The sequence below is a fragment of the Camelus dromedarius genome, chromosome 26 (genome assembly GCF_036321535.1).
Source record: "Camelus dromedarius isolate mCamDro1 chromosome 26, mCamDro1.pat, whole genome shotgun sequence".
In the NCBI taxonomy this organism is placed as follows: Eukaryota; Metazoa; Chordata; class Mammalia; order Artiodactyla; family Camelidae; genus Camelus; species Camelus dromedarius.
Window position 1 is genome coordinate 22,944,684 of NC_087461.1, and position 17,740 is coordinate 22,962,423.

General features: G+C 45.0%; 1 protein-coding gene across 5 annotated transcripts in view; it reads right to left on the reverse strand.

Annotated features, from left to right (window-relative positions):
* The window catches only part of FRMD4A (FERM domain containing 4A), a 577,190-nt gene that overhangs the window by 261,291 nt on the left and 298,159 nt on the right, over nucleotides 1–17,740 (reverse strand). The window contains exon 1 of one of the 5 annotated variants that reach the window (XM_064479528.1): nucleotides 12,159–12,332. The exons of the other annotated variants lie outside the window; for them this stretch is intronic. Within the exon in view, the coding sequence (XP_064335598.1) occupies nucleotides 12,159–12,317 (159 nt within the window). The 5' untranslated portion in view covers nucleotides 12,318–12,332. Of the gene's footprint in view, nucleotides 1–12,158; nucleotides 12,333–17,740 lie in introns of those variants that run through there. 5 annotated transcript variants of the gene reach the window in all.

Below are 17,740 nucleotides of genomic sequence, written 5' to 3' on the forward strand. Positions count from 1 at the left end.
AAGTTGGACACTAACAGCACCTCCCTCACCTGGTTTCCTTAAGGATTAAATACATATGTTTGAAAGGCATATACATGGAGCCTTCAACAAATGTCAGCTATTATCATCAAGAACCTTTAACTTAGACTAAAGTATTAGAATCTGTGCTCAAAGGCAGACACTGCTGTGTATTTCACTAGATTTCAGGGGGCAGGAAAGCACTCTGTTTTTATCCTTCAGTCCCCAAACACGACAAAGCAAGTGCAGAGAGGTAGTTTTAGAATAAGAGACAGACAGGCCACCCAATGGCCGCGTCCCAAGGATGATCAAATATCCTTGACCTGAAACTCATCTCTCAAATGGAGCTAAGGGCGGCACCAGGGGGGACCCCCCTGGGGTCAGACAGTTAACATTGCAGACATGAAGAGGCGTCCTCCACAATCATTCAACATCTGGCCTCTGATTGCTTCTTACCACCTGCCACCTGCATGACCCTGGGCTGAGTGACCTAACCTCCATTTTCTTACCTAAAAATGCGTCATAATCCTAGCAGCGACCTTGCTGGGTCATGGGGAAAATTCACGAATATGTAAAGCACTTGGAACAGAACTAAACAAACACCGTCAACTTATTTTACTTTGATAGTTATAGCCAGTCTAGGCAAGTTGTTTCCTTGGGTGGCTGAGATGTGGCCTGGACAGAAGAGAAGGGATTACTCTTGACTAAGTGAGAAAGATTTTCCAGGACTCCAAGTATTTTGTCCTATAAAGTGGCTTAAACATGGGACTTTTACTAGACAGCATAGGCCGGAATTCTCACAGTCTCCTCTTCTCAGCGAACCCCTCCCTCAATGGTAATCAGATAACGTCCATCCTCATTCTTCAAAAGCTGTGATTTTTTTTTCCTTAAGCTGAGATTTCAGTATCCTGCAGAGACCTTTGAGGGGAAGGCCAGGTTGTGTCACAAGAGCCGAGCCAATTTTTTCCCCCAAAGGTTTACCTGAAACTTCATGGGCCTGGGAGAAAACTAAATGCAAGCTCATTGGTGAGGGGAGGTCACCCCCACCTCACCGGGTGCCCCTTTCCTGCCTCTGAGTACACAAGGAGAGCTGGCACTTCCTGCCTATCTGCTGCCCTGCCTGAATCAGAGCCCTCCAACCACGTGTCAGCTGCAATTTGCACCACCCCCCCCCCAGGGCTGAATAGCAACAAGGACTTCCTCTTGCTGGGAGATTGCTGGGGCCGGGGGTGCCCTGCGCTCTAGACTTGGCCAAGAGAGAGAGCAAACTGCAGGTTATTTGGCCCAGACCAGCAGGCGCTGTGCAAAAGCCACAGTGGCTGCCCCAGAACAGGGCAATCAAACCAAATGCTCACCTGGGGAAGCCCAGACAAAGCCACCCGGCGTGGGAGCGGCAGCCCCCATGCTCGGATCCCGGCCCCGCTGGGAGGAGAGAACAGAGGACCCTTCAGATTTCCAGGAACCACCGACCTTGGGACTTTCATTGAGCGGTGGGTCCCCAGAGGCCACTGCTACCTAAGACACTACTTAGAATCTTGGGTCACAGCTTGTTTATTTCCTGACACAACTGTCTGTCAAAAGACTTCTCTAAATTTCCCCTGGAAACCTAAAGGAGTCCCGTGAATAATAATCCTGTACAAATTTTGGAAATTGAATATTTTTTTCTTCTTTTAGAAATTAAAGGACAGTGTTTTAGATCCCCATTCATTTCTCAGATGAGATGATACAAAAGGCTCAAGTACCTGTAAATTTGCTTTTATTTTGTAGCAAATGAATAAATTAATAATAATGGCTAACCGTCTATTGAGCTCCTATTTTTTATCAGGCTCGCTCTCAGTATTTTACCTATAATGCCTCATTTAATCCCAAAGACAACAGTCGGCCATTTTTGTTTTCTGGGTGAGAAGATTTAGTCTGGGAACTGGGATTCTATACCTAAGTCACTAACTCGGGGTACAAGCCCTCAGCCCTCTGCGATGGGCAGGCCAGCTGCCCACCCCACTGCTCCTCCCAGCATCCCTGGTAGTTGGGGGTGGACACGTGACTGCCTTCTGGCCAATGGGATGCAACTATAAGGGAAAAGCTTTGCTTCTAGGTTTGACCTTTCCATGTCGTTCTTTACCAAATAAATAGGCGACTGAGACCCTAGAGGAGGGAAGAGTCACAAGGTGACCCTGAATGATCCCAGGGAAGGCCATCTACCAACCAGAACATGTTGGATTCGCTGTGAGTGAGAACTAAATTTCTGTTGTGTTAAGTCACTGAGATTTCCAAGGTATCTACTGCATAAGCCCAAGTTACTCTAATTCATGAACCCCATGAGAAAAAGGAATCGATGGTCCACAATTAAAATGTTATTGTTAGTGGACCCTTAATGGCAGAAACACCCCCTAGTTCTACATTGCATGTTTTCTCTCAAAATGCAGGGTGTGCAACCATCACGAGGCCCTTCTCCTCTCACTTAGAAAGAGGATAAAGAGACGCCATGCCCTGTTTCTGTTTTCCAAAGGGAGTTAGCATGACATGAAAATAATCAGATTGCAAAAATCACCATTTATTAGGAACCCATCTGGTCTGCAGATGAACTCATACCCTTGAGAATGAAGAAAATCTCCAGCTGAGGCTGGTTGGTGAGGCTTCCAAAATAGGCCAGCTGGTTTTCAGAAGGCCCAGTGCTGGGCTGGGACATTGCTCAGTGAAGAGCCACCAGTGGGCAAGCGGTGTGGTCACCGTCATCGTAAATGACAGAAAGCGCACTGCACTTACTCCAGAAGGATGTGTGATGCTCAGCCTGACAAATTCAGTCTAACTGTCCTCCTTTCCGCTGTAGCAACTTGGGATTGGTACATATTTCTGCCCACCCCCTTTGCCTACTTAATATTCACTTAACTTTAAGATCCCTGCTCATCTATTGCCTTCTCAGGAAGCCTTCTGTGATGTCTCAGAACAAGCAAGTTCCCCCATTAAACCCTCTTAGGCCATGGGGTACCTTGTCCTCAGAGCATTGCCTTCCAATTTTATCTTCCCATGAGTTTGCATAATTATCCTATTAGCGCTGTTGAGTGAATGGATGATTGTCAGAACTCCACCACTGGAATACAATCTCTCTAAGAATATGGAATCATGTTTGGTTTTGTTCACGGTCCTGTCTCCAGAACTCAGCACAGTATCTGGCACATAGCAGGTGTCCTTTAAGTATTTATTAGATGAACGAACAAACACCCAAATGAGTGAAGCTTCATCTAGTGAGGAGACTGGGTAGGATAAGTTGTGCCAGGATTCACTGTAAAAGCTAGAAATAAATTTAGAATGTTTGAAAGTTGAGGCTACTGCTCCCCATCTTCTTCCAAATGACTCTGTAGAAAGAACCTACTTCAGATCATAGCACTTGCATAGCTGGTCATGACCCAGAACGAATGTCTGTAGCTGAGATCCTGCCCCACTGGAGGCCAGTCTCCAACTTCTCTGAGCCTTGATACGGTGCCCTTACTTATAACCCTCCCCAGTGGTGGTGAGGATCAAAAACAAGTGAATGTGTTTGACAGTACTTTGTAAACTATATAAAGATATGCATATGTGCTTTTCTTGAAGCTAGGAAGTGCAAAACATTGTCTCTTGAGTGATGGGATTTTGAAAAGACAACACTTTGTGAAGAATACAGCATTTTGAAGATATTAGGCAAAGACTCGCCATTTTGTTAAATAATCATTATTTCAAGGCAATGGCAGAGAAATTAGATCCCCTCTGCTCTCCATCAGCCCCACCCCAGAAGACCCACCCCAAACAAATGTGCAATTAAGGCTTAAAAACTGGCTATTCTCCTTCCACTGGGATTACTATTTCCAAGCCCCACCTGAGTAGAAATTTAGAAGCCTTCACTATTCAAACGTAGTATGATGTTTGTCAAATGTGAAATTTCCAAGTTGATTTCCACAATGCTTTGAAAGTAGATTAGCGTATGTTGGGAGAGACTGTCCCGAAGTGAGAGATGCTTGATGTGGTAACTGACAGCTAATTTTAAACCTTGAAAGTGTTATGTTCTCACTGGAATCAAGGAAAATTCTTTCAAGGAGGATGAAACCACACCCCATGTCAGACTCAAAAATATTTTCCAAACAAAGTAAAAACTGAGTTCCTTTGTTGTTTGCAAATACTATCAGCATCAAAGAAGAATTAGAAAATTAAAGAATGAGAGTATTGCTTCTGGTCCTATTGCAAAGACATGATTCCTTGTCAGTGTAAGAAAATACCATTGCAAAGACAGGGTGTGTAACATTCAAGCCCTTTGGCAGAAATGCAAACACGTCATCCTTTACCGACAGGCACTGACAACCATCACAAGTGGCAGGAAGGTTAAAGCAAACAAATGCACAAGCTCGACAAACGGTACAAAGGAAAAGAATAAATTTGCTAATTGTTCTTGGTGCAAGCCATAACATATGTTGTAGATCATCAGAGGAAAGGCTAAGGCCTCACACCATATGGAGGCACTAAATAATACAAAAAGCACAGCCCTTTGAAAACATACATTGCCGTAACGAAATGATGAAAGAGAAACAGCAAAAATAGCAAATTGAGCATCAAAGCCTGGCTCTGCACATGTGGGAATGTTTTTTGGGAATCATGGCATCATCCGGCGGTCCCAGACTGGTTGTTTGAGTTGTTTCGGAAGATACGAATGAATCACCGAAAACCCAATCCCCTTATAGAAGAATTGTTCCTCGTTAAGAGAATTTACCGCTGACATCACTGTAATCATGCAGACATTTGATAAAGCTGCAGTTTCAAAATCACTCGTATTTCTAGAACCTCTCAGTTTCAGAAGCAAAATTTTGACTAAGATGAAAACCCACAAACCATTCTCTGTGACTACAAACCCCATCCTGGGATGACAAAGTCATCTTATTTGTTGACTTACCTATTGTCTGGTTTTGGGTTTTTTTTTTGGCGGGGGGGGGGGGGAGGTGTCAGTGTTTGTGGGAAACGCAGTATTTGCAGGTCAATGCAGGCCTGGCTCTGTGAACCACAGATGGCCAGTGTCAGAGCACTGGGTTAGAACCACTCTGTATAAATAAAAAAAGGACTTTCTCCAAATTCCTGATGCTTGGGTGTCGCTCTAGCCACTGGTCTGTATTTTCTTCTAGAAGCAGCAATGGGTGAAAGACAGATGATTTTAAAACCATGTCAGAAGCCACACTTCCTGGAGGAAGGTGGGAACATCCATTTCCTCACTCCTGGTTTCTCCCCAACAGCTTATATTCTAAAATCAGGAAGAGCAGGCAAGTTTCCTCTCTGTGCTTTGTTCAGCGGGTCTCAGAAAATTAAAAAAAAACCCAACAAAACAGAAACAAAGTTGTCAATTCTCATGAAAAGTGCCATTTCTACCAACAGACCAGAAATAAAAAAATTGAAAAAAACGAATGACATCCAACTGAAAAAAAAAATTTAAAACAGGCTGACATATGCTACACATATGTGCTCTCTGTCTCTGGGGCCAGAAGCCATCCATGGCAGAGCAACGATTTGGGATGTTTGTCTTCTTTATCTCATTTTTCCTGTAGTTCATCCTGCACAACCAGGAGTGATGGGGGGGTGGGGCGGGAGGTACCAAGGTGGATACACCACGAAGCTAATGACGCTTATATCAAGTCAGGCTAGTCACGTTTTGCGATGTCTTCCAGGTCTTTGGGATGACTCTTGGTAATCTGTGCACATCATCATAACTTGCGTAAGGGAACTATTGAAATTGCCGTCAGTTACGGCTGCTGTCTCTGTCTGTGCTGACCTCCCCTCTGGTAAGCTTCCCTTCTTGATCAGGTAGCATTGGAGTGGCCATGGGTATGCTTTGGAATTCAGCTCAGGGGAAGCTGAGTTGGGATACACGTAGTTTGGGTTTAGAGGGATATAAGTATGAAGTTCACAGGCATTTCCATCTAACAGTGAAAAGATGGAAATGGACCGTACCATTGAAGGAATGGCTTCCAGCCATCCTCACCCCTGAGTATTAACTATGAAGGTACAGGGCCTGGGGTCTTATCTAGATTTTACTGCATCTTCCAGCACCTGGCTATGGAAGTATGTGGCCTCCACATAGGAGAAATCAGGTTTAAAGTGCTGGGAACAAGAAGCTAGTCTAGAGAAATCTTCCAATCATCAGACCAGTAAAGCCATGAGTCGAGAGTTTGGTTCCCATCACCCCCAGTCAAAAGTGACAGCGTTTCCTCTGTTAGGTGTGCATATAATATAAAACATAGACAGCTGTAAAGGCACTATACAGTTTTTTCTTTATCAAAGGAAATAGAACACAAGTGACATTTTTCAGAACTCCTTGGTTTCGAGCCCCCCTTTACTATAGTTTTACTATTCACAGCAAGCAGGTACAATAAGAGGGCTTACATAGAAGGAACTTGAGAGAAGTCTTTCCAACTCTGACAACAGTTCTAAGCATGTGCACATTTCCAGTGACAAGCAGTGAATGTGACAGAGACCTTTCTAAACCAACAGTAACAAAAGGACAGGTTTTGACCAACTATGTGAGCGGAAAGACCAACTTTTCTTTCTCTTCTTTATAGACAATAGTACAAAGTTACTGCCTTATGAAGCCTGGAGGAGTGGGCAGCCAAGGTGTGGGGGGAAAATATATAATGGAGATGTGTTAGGCTGTTAATTAATAACTTTGTTACTTTTTGGATTTCATGGTGTTTGGCTTGGGGGTATTTGTCAGCTTTCTTATGCTTGTAATGTGCTGTGATTTTTCTTTCACACCTCAGACTGTATAGTTTTTTATTCTTTTTCTTTTACAGTATCCCCAATTATGTAAGATTCAGGCTCTGTGATTAGCCCTTGTGATAAGCAAGTCCTGAGTAAGGGACACTTCAGAAAGACAAAAGTCCCTGCAGGGGAGACACATGCACTGCCTGAGAAGCTGCAGCAAAGCTGGAGAAGTTGTTCTGAGAGCACAATGGGGATCTGGACACGAGGAAAGTTTCCCTCCAGAGCTGCAGCCAAATCCTGTGCTACAGAAGGCCACTGCCACACTGAATGACGAATCACACGCTCTTCATGGTTTTGACCATGGGTGATCACGTTCATTCTTGTAATAATAAAGCCACTCACATTTATTAAGTGCTTCTGATGTGCCAAGCAATGGGCTTCATTTGAACTATCTGAGTTAATCCTCATGATACCCTTGTCAAGTCATGACCTATGACCCTCATTTTTTAGGTGCCACATGATACCTTTTCCTCTCAATTAGTGCTTCCTACTAATCTCATGAACCACATGTTAAGAATCTGCATTGCTGGGACCTACCCTCATGGTCTTTGTCATTCAGTCTAAGATAAGACTCATGGAATTTATATACATATGTATATAAAGTAGTCCCCACAGTGACACAGATGCTGCCTACTGGGGTTTCTGTAAGCATCTGCTTACTGTCTGACAGTGGAATGAGCCTCCTTCAGCTCAGAGGCTCTCCAGCTGCAATGCACAATAGAATCACCTGGAAAGCTTTAAACATATACATACGTAGGCCCCAGATCAATTAAATCTGAATCTGTGGGAGTTGGGCTTGGGCAAGGGTGGCTTTAAAAGCTCCCCAGTTGAATCAAAAGTCTAGACAGGAAGTGACAGCCATCACTTCAGCCAACGAAGACTGTAAACCATGAGAGCATTGCTATAAAATAATAGAAAAAAAGATTGATCTCTGTCCCCCATTTCAGGCACAGAGCTTCTCAAACTCTTGTAATTTTTCCTGAGTGATAAAAGCACTAGGATCATCTTTTGTTTTAATATTTGGTCTCTGCTTCTGGTTCCTAACACAGAGCTCCTAAATCCCTTAGAATTTCCTGGGTGATATGCACATCTTTTGTTCTAATGAGGTGACTCCTTGGGCTCCTGGATGGCTTCAGCCTGGGGGTTGGTCAACCAGAAAGACCAAGCCATGATTAGAAGCTTGAAAGCTTGGAAATCTCAACCCCACTCCCATCTGCTGGGAAGGAGAAAGGGGCTAGAGAATGAGTTAATGATTAATCATGTCTGGGTGATGAAGTTTCTGTAAAAAATCCCCAAAGTTCAGGGTTAGGGGAACTTCTGGTCTGGTGAACACACACCCACATGCTGGGATAGTGGTGTGCCCCAATTCCACAGGGACAGAAGCTCCTGCACTGAGGATCTTCCCAGACCTCACCCTGTGAATCTCTCCCTCTAGTCATTCATCTGTATCCTTTCTCATTTCCTTTATCATATAATAAGCTGGTAAATGTGTTTCCCTGAGTTCTGTGAGCTGTTCTAGCAAATGACTGAATCCAAGGAGGGGGTGGTGGGAAACTCCGATTTGTAGCCGAGTCAGCCAGAAGTTGTGGGAGCACAGGGGACCTGCTGCTTGTGACTTCTGTCTGAAGCTGGGCAGTCCTGTAGGACCAAGCCCTCACCCTGAACCTGTGCTGACTCCAGGCAGTTAGTGTCAGAACTGCTTGGTGTGGAAAACCTACCCATTAGGCATCAGAAGCATTGTGAGTTGATACCAGCCTGAGGGAAAAGAAACACTGAGAGCTTTTTCTTACACAATTGCCTAAAGAAAATACATAACAGTGGCCATCAGTCACCTTACCACTAGCAAGTAAAGGCGCTCTTGATGAATCTTTCCCAAGATAAAAACACTAAGAATATAGTACAATAAAAAACAACAACAAAAACTAAAGCTAGAACTACCATATGATCCAGCAAGTCCACTCCTGGGTATACAGCTGAAGAAAACGAAAACACTAATTTGAAAAGACACACGCACCTCAATGTTCATGGCAGCACTCTTTACAAACAGCCAAGACATGGCAGCAACCTATCATCAAAGAGAACACAAATAACAAATGTTCAAAAGAATATGGAGAAAAGGGAATCCTTGTACACTTGTTGATGGGAATGTAAATTGGTGCAGCCACTCTGGAGAAAAGTATGGAGCTTCCTTTAAAAACTAAAAATAGAACTGCCATAGGACCCAGGAATTTTGGGTTTTGAAAAAAACCCCAAAACACTAATTTGAAAAGATACATGCACCCCAATATTCATAGCAGCATTATTTACAATTGCCAAGATAGGGAAACAACTAAGTGTCCATCAACAACAGATGAATGGATAAAGAAAATGTGGTGTACATATACACAATGGAATACTACTCAGCCATAAAAAAGAATAAAATGTTTCCATTTGCAGTAACATGGATGGACTTAGAGGGCATTAAGCTAAGTGAAATAAGTCAGACAGAGAAAGACAAATACTGTATGATAATACTTATATGTAGAATCTAAAAAATACAACAAACAAATGAATATAAGAAAACAGACTCACAGATACAGAGAACAAACTAGGGGTTCCCAGTGGGGAGAGGAAAGGGGTGAAGGGCAAGAAATGGGTAGGGGATTGAGAGGTACAAATCACTGTGTATAAAACAGATAAGCAAGAAGGATCTATTGTATAGCACAGGGGAATATAGCCATTATTTTGTAATAACTTTACATGGAGTATAATCCATAATACTATTGAATCACTATGCTGTATGCTTGAAACTAATAAAATATTGTAAATCTACTAGACTCCAACAAAAACAACACTTCCCTTTTGCATTATATAGTATTTGCAGTACCCTTTCACAAATACCCCCTTATTTAACCTTTATACTCCTAGGAAGCTATCCTCTGCAGCCTATGAGAGAATGAAAGAATTCCTCAAAAGTCCTCCCTGAGCAAAATTAGTTACTCCCTGATCTTTCTTTGAAAATTCAGTTTGTTTTCTTCCCCAGCAGGCTGTGAGCTCCTGCGGTCAAGGGGGTATTTTGTTTTATGTGTCCCTTTAAACCAACCTTGCTTGCCAGTGTGGATGGGCCTAGGAGTAGGTAAAGCTGCCAAGGAGATGGTAAGTTCTGTCTGGGACTCCTTCAGTCTACCTTGGTCCAGTGCAGCTAATTTTTGCTTCCATTTTCCCTGCCTTCCTCAAGCTCTCTAGCCTGGTTATGTAGACAGCTAACTGGTCAACCTGGCCTCCTTGTTCAGTGGACTAGTTAGACTTACCATCCTGGCTTCTCCTTCAACAAATGCATTCCAGACCCACCTGTGGGAATGACCTGCTGGCTGCAGACAGACTGTGTGGGTCATAGGCATCTGTCCTCTGTGCTAACCAGCCTGGCTTGGCCAGAGACAAACTATGGACAAGCATGAGGTGTGATTAGCCTTTGAGTCCTAATTGCCTACCCAGGGCCAGCCACACAACCGCCATTCAGTGAGGGTCTGATGAACTGGTGAAGTAGGAATACTTTTTTTTTCCAGGTCTAGTAGCCAAAAATTCAATGTTCTCTTCAGCACACATATCACATGAAGGGAGGTCCTAAAAAATCCCCCTGATGTGGGGCTGGCCCGCCCTGCTCACTTGGTTTAGAATCTTGATTTTTACGTAAGTTGATGAAATGGAGAGATGGCAAGTAGGAGACAGAGTGGGAGACCGAGGTAAGACGCCAGGGCTCCCAAACTCCTGAAGTCAGCAACAAATAAGACAGACTGATCCCGACTAAGGAATTACCCCCAAACACCAAGCTCCTTGAGATCTGACTCTAAACCAAGTCTTCAGAAAAATCATCAGACGGACAAGCAACCATGCTAGTTATCGCCTGCATCTCCCCTGGGGGAGATTTTTCCCCCCAGAATTGTTTCAGAGTCACCATTTGTCATTGGAAACATTGTGCAGACTTTTAGATTGTTGTCAAATTCGGGAAGTCTTCTCCCAAGTTTCTTTTATAGATGATCCATTACAGGCGTGTTTGCTGTTTATAGTAAACCTATAGATATGTGCCCTTCAAACACAAGAATTCTGGGAAAAAACCCACCTCATTTCTAGAAGCCACTTGAATGGTCTTCATCCTGTCTGCCACAGGGCAGATGAAGATGCAGGAGTGGGGGCTCTGGGAGGGCTGTGGCTCCCTGAAGTCAGGGCCCCTGGGCACGTCTTCCCAGGAGCTGTCGCTTCAAGGCAAGTCGGGTTTGCCAGGAGGGGGGTGGGGGGTGGGAGCTACGTAGTCCTGTGTTGTTTAGCCATTACGGTTCATTAAGGGATTCTATGCCGCCAAATTACACCCCAAAATACAAAGGCCAGCTGTGCCTGCTTGCTTCCAAGCAGTATGGGGAGCCAGCTAACAAAGAGAGGGCCGAAACCACTCAAGCTGACTTAGGGAAATTAAATGCAGTACCAAAAGCCGTCGTCTGCGGAAGCGCTAGTGACACCTTCCTTCCAGAACCAGGGCAGGGGCGGAGCCACCCCCCTGCTAATTTACCTTCACCCTCCTTGGCCAGTCTGGTTCCATCCTCTCAGGTGCAGCTGCGCTGTCAGGACTGAGGCGTCCCCTCACCCCCCGTGGCTGGCAGGGGCCTGGCTTAACGCCCGGGTCTGGACAGATGGACAGGAAAGCAGACTCTGGTTTCCCCCTTTTTAAGAACTCTGGAGCCCTCGCCAATTGACTCAGAAGGGCCACCTTTCTACAGAAAGCTTTCCCTCTTTCTCACATTTGAGAAGAGGCTGTGTGTGGATGTCTGAATTCAGAGGCTGCTAGGGAAGCCACCCGAGTGGGGGGAGGTGAGAATGGGGACCCGATGTGGTGCTCAGCACTCTTCCCTCCTCCCCTCCTGTCCCCCTACAGCCAACATCCCTCATCAGCTTGTCGCTACCCCTGCACCCTCCCCCCACCTACACACACACACACACACACACACACACACACACACACACTTTGAGAAGGCAGCATTTCTTGAGAGAGGAGCATGAACTGGTGGAACGGGCATTCTCATCTTTGCGCCAGGAAAACCTGGGTGTAAATCACAGGGCTCTGTCATTTACCAGCTGAGTAACTGAACAACCTGCATCCATCCCTATTTCAACAAGCTCATCCCCCAGTGGTGACATACACACCTACGTTACTGGGTTATCTGAAAAACCGAATCAGGTCCTGCTTACAAAGCACCTCTCCCAGTGCCCGGCACCTCGAAGGTGCTGCACCACGGCAAACCCCTCCCCTTATTTATTACACATGATACCCGGGTGACCACCTTTACGCCCCTTCCCCAGCATTCCCCACGGATTGCTCATGCTGCAAAGAAACAGAAGAGGGCTTCTGGTCCCACCTGGTAGACAGCCCTGGAGATGCACCACGGCTTCAGCACCAGTTGCAGACCCCGCAGGTTCCCTCCTCGGCATGTCCTCAGCGCCCGGCGAGTCAGGCGCCACGCCAGCCGGTCCCAGCTACTCAGCAGGTCCTCAGAGCCCAGCGGCCCTGCAGCCATGCCAGCCCCTGGCCCCGCCTCTGCCCCTCGGTCCCAGGCCCCACACGCAGGGCTGTGTTCTTTCCCAAAGTTCAAATGTCACTAAGATATAATCAGCCCGGGAAAAATGCGATCAAAATAACTCTCTCTTGTTCCTGTCTCCTCGCCCCCACCTTCCCTCACCACCACCCTCACTCATCTTCAGGGACTGTTTTCCCTCAAGGAGTAGCAAATGGCTCCTAAATTAAAATGTGGTCTCTCTGCCTCCGGGAACTCCCCAGAGATGAGGTAAAACTGAGCCTTCCTTCCGCAGATAATGGCACTGGGTGGACTGAGGCGGACACCCCGGCTGACTCCGGGGCAGGTCAAACAGAGCCTGGGGAGGAACGTGAACCCGGAGCCATCACTGTGTTCCTGCGGCTCCGGGATTCCATCCAGGGTGAGAGGGAAAGGGGACGGATTTGCAGCCTCCCTGCCAACATTCCCAAGGCATTCCATCTAGTCTCTTAACTCTTAAAACTTCGCGAATCAGAGGTTTTTTTTGTTTTTTTTGTTTTTTTTTTTGCACAGCGAAGCAAAAAATCCAGGTTTAGATCAACCCCGGAGAAACTGCTATTTCTGTGGGCAATTTGTAAAAACCCAAGGCATGGACTTTGAAAATTTCCCAAGTTTAGGTTAGGAAGAAAAGGGCAGTGGGAAAACTTATCTATTAGATTTAACATCCACATCTGCGATTTTGGAGGAAAGCGGGTAAAAGCGGGTAAAGGGAGTCTCTCCTTCTTCCCCAGGATGGGCCATCTTCTATAAGTGCTCTGTGACCTTATCACGTCACAGGAAAGACATCCAGTTAAAGAACAGCTATTTGAGGTGTCAATCAAGTTCTTCTGAGTTTTGATTATTGTTGATTATTATTATTTATTATGATTGTTGTTTTGCTTATTTTTTTTAACCATGTTTCATAAGGGCATCTGTATCCTAATTCAATTGATTATACACCAAAAGATGCGATTCCAGAGGGAGAAGGGGAGGGAATTGGCGGCAGAGGATTCAGACAAGACGACCTGTACAGTTAAGGGAAGAGCGTGTTTAGTCTCAATGTCGTTTTGAGTGCAGGGTAGTTACTGAGGCATATTTGCCTTCTGCTCATTCTTTTGATTGATTATCTTGTCTCTTCAACTTCAACCTTTAAGATCATCAGAAAAGTGGTAGAACACAATGCACACAGCTCGCAACACTAACTCCGGGAGTGTCCTGAAGTCAGACACGAGGCAGTCTGAACTCCCCCCTACCACTAACTGTGTGACCTTAGACAGATTACCTTCTCTGATTTAGTAGATCTTTATCTGTGAGATGGGATTCCCACCAACCTCTCAGGGCTGTTGTGGGGATTAAGTCACCAGATGTGAATAATGCAGGGTGTGGCGTATATTTGAATTTAATTTTTTTGAAGCATTTGCCATGATTAGATAATTCAAGGATATTATCTACTACTGAGAGATGAAGACTCTTGAGATCATTTCAAAATTGATGTTTCTCTAAATCATCTTCTCTGGATCCCTTTTTTCCTTTTGCTAGAGGATCCACGCACTAATTAATTTCATGAATAGATGAAGGTTATTTTCATTTAAACTCTTCTTTGATGAGTTTTATCATTTTTCCCTGAGTAATGGCTCCATGGATAAAACTGCATGATTTCATTCCTGAGTATTATTCCTTTATTTTCACACACCCCATAGTAAAGGATTGGGGTGGGGGTTACTAAGGAATCTTGTCTTTTTATAAACATTCCATCGGCAGAGATAATTTTACAAGAAAGAAGGAAGGGAGGGAAAGAGGGAGGGAGGGAGAAGGAAAGAAGAAAGAAAGGAGGAAAGAAAGAAAGAAAGAAAGGGGGAAAGAAAGAATGAAAGAAAGAAAGAAAGAAAGAAAGAAAGAAAGAAAGAAAGAAAGAAAGAAAGAAAGAAAGAAAAGAAAAGAAAAAGGAAGAAAGAAGAAGGAAGGAAGAAGAAGGAAAGAAGGAAGGAAAGAAGGAGAGAGAAAAAGAAAGAAGCTAAATTAAAAAAGAAATAGGGTGTGGAAAGTGATTGTTCCATTAACATTAGCTAACTGCCTTGGTATTTTCAAGAAAAAAGCAAAGGCAAGCTCTATCGTGGTTGGCTTTTGCCTCTGTCCCGAGACTCATGCTCTTCATCCTTTGGGGATTTTGGCTGTGAACCAGCCTCTTATCCAGAGCATGTAATTATGGAATAGTTGGGGACAGTTTTAAAGGCACTGTTTTACTCTCTGATTAAATAATGTGACTTTAAAAATTTTTTAAAAAGTGAAATATATACTTAGCTTATGGTCTGGGAATCTGTTAAGTTGAAAGGTGCCATAATAAGCTTTTTAAAAACATGCCTAAATATAAACATATTAATTCTTGAGAACAGCAAGACCTACTCAAACTGCCCTGATGTCTTTACCACACAAGGGCACAGGGATGTCCTCTGGGGAGACTTGCTCTGGATCTGCAGTCTGAGTCTGGTAGTAGCAGCAGGTGTCTTTGAGCCCACAGAAGCACAGGTTACAGGGACAGGGTGTGCCCGAGTGCCGGTGGAGGAGGCTACCCAGTTTCCTGGGCTCTGTCTCTTTAATCCTGTCTCTGATTCTGCCCTGGACTTTAGGCTGCTAATTCAGACATTCGCAGGGCAGCATCTGAGATGAGAGCCTGTGCATGCAAATAGCACCACTACCATCGACCATGATGCTTTAAAAAGGGATTTATCATGCTTGGGGCAGTTAGATACAGATGTGCTGTGTCTGTGTGTCTGTGTGTCTGTGTGCGTGTGGGTACGTGTGTCTGTGTGTGTGTGCGTGCACCCTCATTTTACAGAGAAGGAGGTCAGAGTGACCTGTCCAGGTGACACGGACATTGCAGTGGTGCTGGGATGTGACACCAGGCTCACTAGGCAAGCCAACAACCTGGATTTGTCTTACTGACTCCCAGCTCCTTTTAAGTACTTTATTTTTTCTTCAAAAATAACAGAAAATCGGGGTTTTTCTAGGTGGTTTGCCACTTAGGCAGTTGATCACTTAACCTAAAGAGTAAAGAATCAGTGACCTGCTGGGTGTGAAGGGAGGGGAACATCATAAGATACCGGGAGGATGTAACCAAGAGCGGTTCTGCATTGTCCCTCCTTTCACGAGTCCAGGCATTGATTGGGTCAGTTGCTGCTCGTCTGCCTACTGTGTGCTCTGGAGTGACATCAATGGTAGGAAGGAAGGCTGGGATCTGTGGTTGCACATTTGGGAAGGGAATCGAACCTGGGGACTCTAAATCCAGGGCTGACCCTGTGGGGAGGCAAGCGTCGTGAAGCCAGGAGTTCCTGCCCGGGACAAAGGCAGGAGAGGCGGGTGGGACCTCGAAGTGCACATGGGGCCATGCAGGGCCCTGACTGGGCACCCCTCTCCCGGCTGCTCCCACCTGTGGCCCCACTATCTCGATCTCATGCCTTTGGGTTTTCCATCCCTGCTCCCAGACTCTCCTTTACTGTTTTTGTAAAGACAGAGGAATTTTTAAAAAAGCAATAAGTGCCTCTGCCTGACTCCAGGGATGTTTCCAGACATAATTACTGCTTTGAGAAGAACTTGGAAAAAATGCTAAGTTGGAAGTCACGTGTATCGCCACGATGAGTGAAATTTGCAAACACACCAGCGCACAGGAAATGGCACACATGCAGAGAAGTCTATTTATAGCAACGGAAGAAAATATTCAGAAATGCAATCTAGCTACCCCATCTTGATTATTCACTGATGACTTATTGACATCTCTTTTAGAAAATGTGAAGACTGACAGGAGAACCCCTACAATCTGTCAGGTCAAGGTCAGCTAGCAGGAGGCACAAGTAGCACTTTGGAAAAGATTCTCTTGAATGTGTTAACGTTATCCTTTACAGAACCTGAGGGTAAAGGGCAGTTTCTCCAACACTGAGGCCCCGCCCAGTTGAGACCCAACGCCAAGACATTTCAGCCAGAATTAAGGCCTTACTAAAAGCCACATCTGTTCTCTTGGAAGAACTAAGGAGAATATTCCAAAGTGAGCCTGAGAAGGTGTTGGAAAATCAGTGAATCCACATCATTGCATCATTGGGGCGGGGTGCAGCACAGGCGTGTTCAGAAACGTCCACCATCTTCAGGTTTTGTAGAAAGCAGGTTGCTTTTGGGTTTTGTGTACAGTTAACATTTCTGTGTGACATACGCTCTTAGCTACTAAATTCAACTTGAACTGCATATTCCCCTCCTGACTTCCAACCCAGGATCCAAATTAGGTTTGAATCTATCGTACATTTAGTTCTTCCATCTGTTGAATGTCTTTCTTATTAAAGCTCCTTGTGTAACCAAAACGCTGATCTGGGCAGAATTGGAGGCTTCAACCTTCAAATGAAGGTGGCCCATAATCCTTTGTTAGTATTCTAACCCCCCCAACTTTATTGAGATATAATTGATATACTATACACGTCACCCATTTAAAGTGTACAATTCAATGGACTTCACCCATTTAAAGTGTACTGGATTGTACAACCCTCACCACGGTCTAATTTTAGAACATCTTTATCACCCCAAAATGAAACCACATCCCCATTAGAGAGGCGTCACCACTTCCCATTTTTTTCCCTCCTTCCCCCAGCCACCTGCAACCACTAATGTGCCTTCTACCTCTCTAGATTTGCCTGTTCTGGACACTTTACACGCATGTTGTCTTTGTGACTGGTTCCTTTTACTTAGCACGTTTCCAAGGTTCATCCCTGTTGTGACCCGTATCAGCACTTGACTTCTTTTTGGCTAAATAAAATTCCACTGGGTAGAGATAACGCAGTTGCTTCTCCATTCATCCATCGGTGGGTATTTGGGTTGTTTACACCCTGGGGTTATCATGAATCGTGCTGCTGTGGCCATTCATGCACAGGTTTTTGTGCAGATGTATATTTTTCATCTCTCTTGGGGAGATACCAAGGAGTGGCATGGCTGGATCATATGTTAACTCCAAGTGTAACCTTTTGAGGAACTGCCAAGTTGTTCTTGCATAGTGGCTGCACCATTTTACGTTCCCACCAGCCGTGTACGAGGGTTTTAATTTCTCCACATCCTTGCCAACCTCATCAATGCCTGTCCTTGATGATAGTCATCCTAGTGGATATGAAGTGATAGTGATCTTGCCTTCCTGATTGAGTTCTATGCATGGCCTTTGGGTAGGATGGGGTCCCACAGCCAGGAGACAGTGCTGCCTTTAGAGGGCCGGCCTGCCCTCTTTCCTGACTGAACCCCAGGCCTGTAGATGGACTCCGAGGAAACCAGGACAGAGGGTGCAGGAGAGCCCAGAATTTCCCCTCCCCCTCCTTCTCCTTCTGCTCCTGACACTCTGACGCCCACCATCTGGGAAAAGTCCAAACACTTCTAGAAGTTCC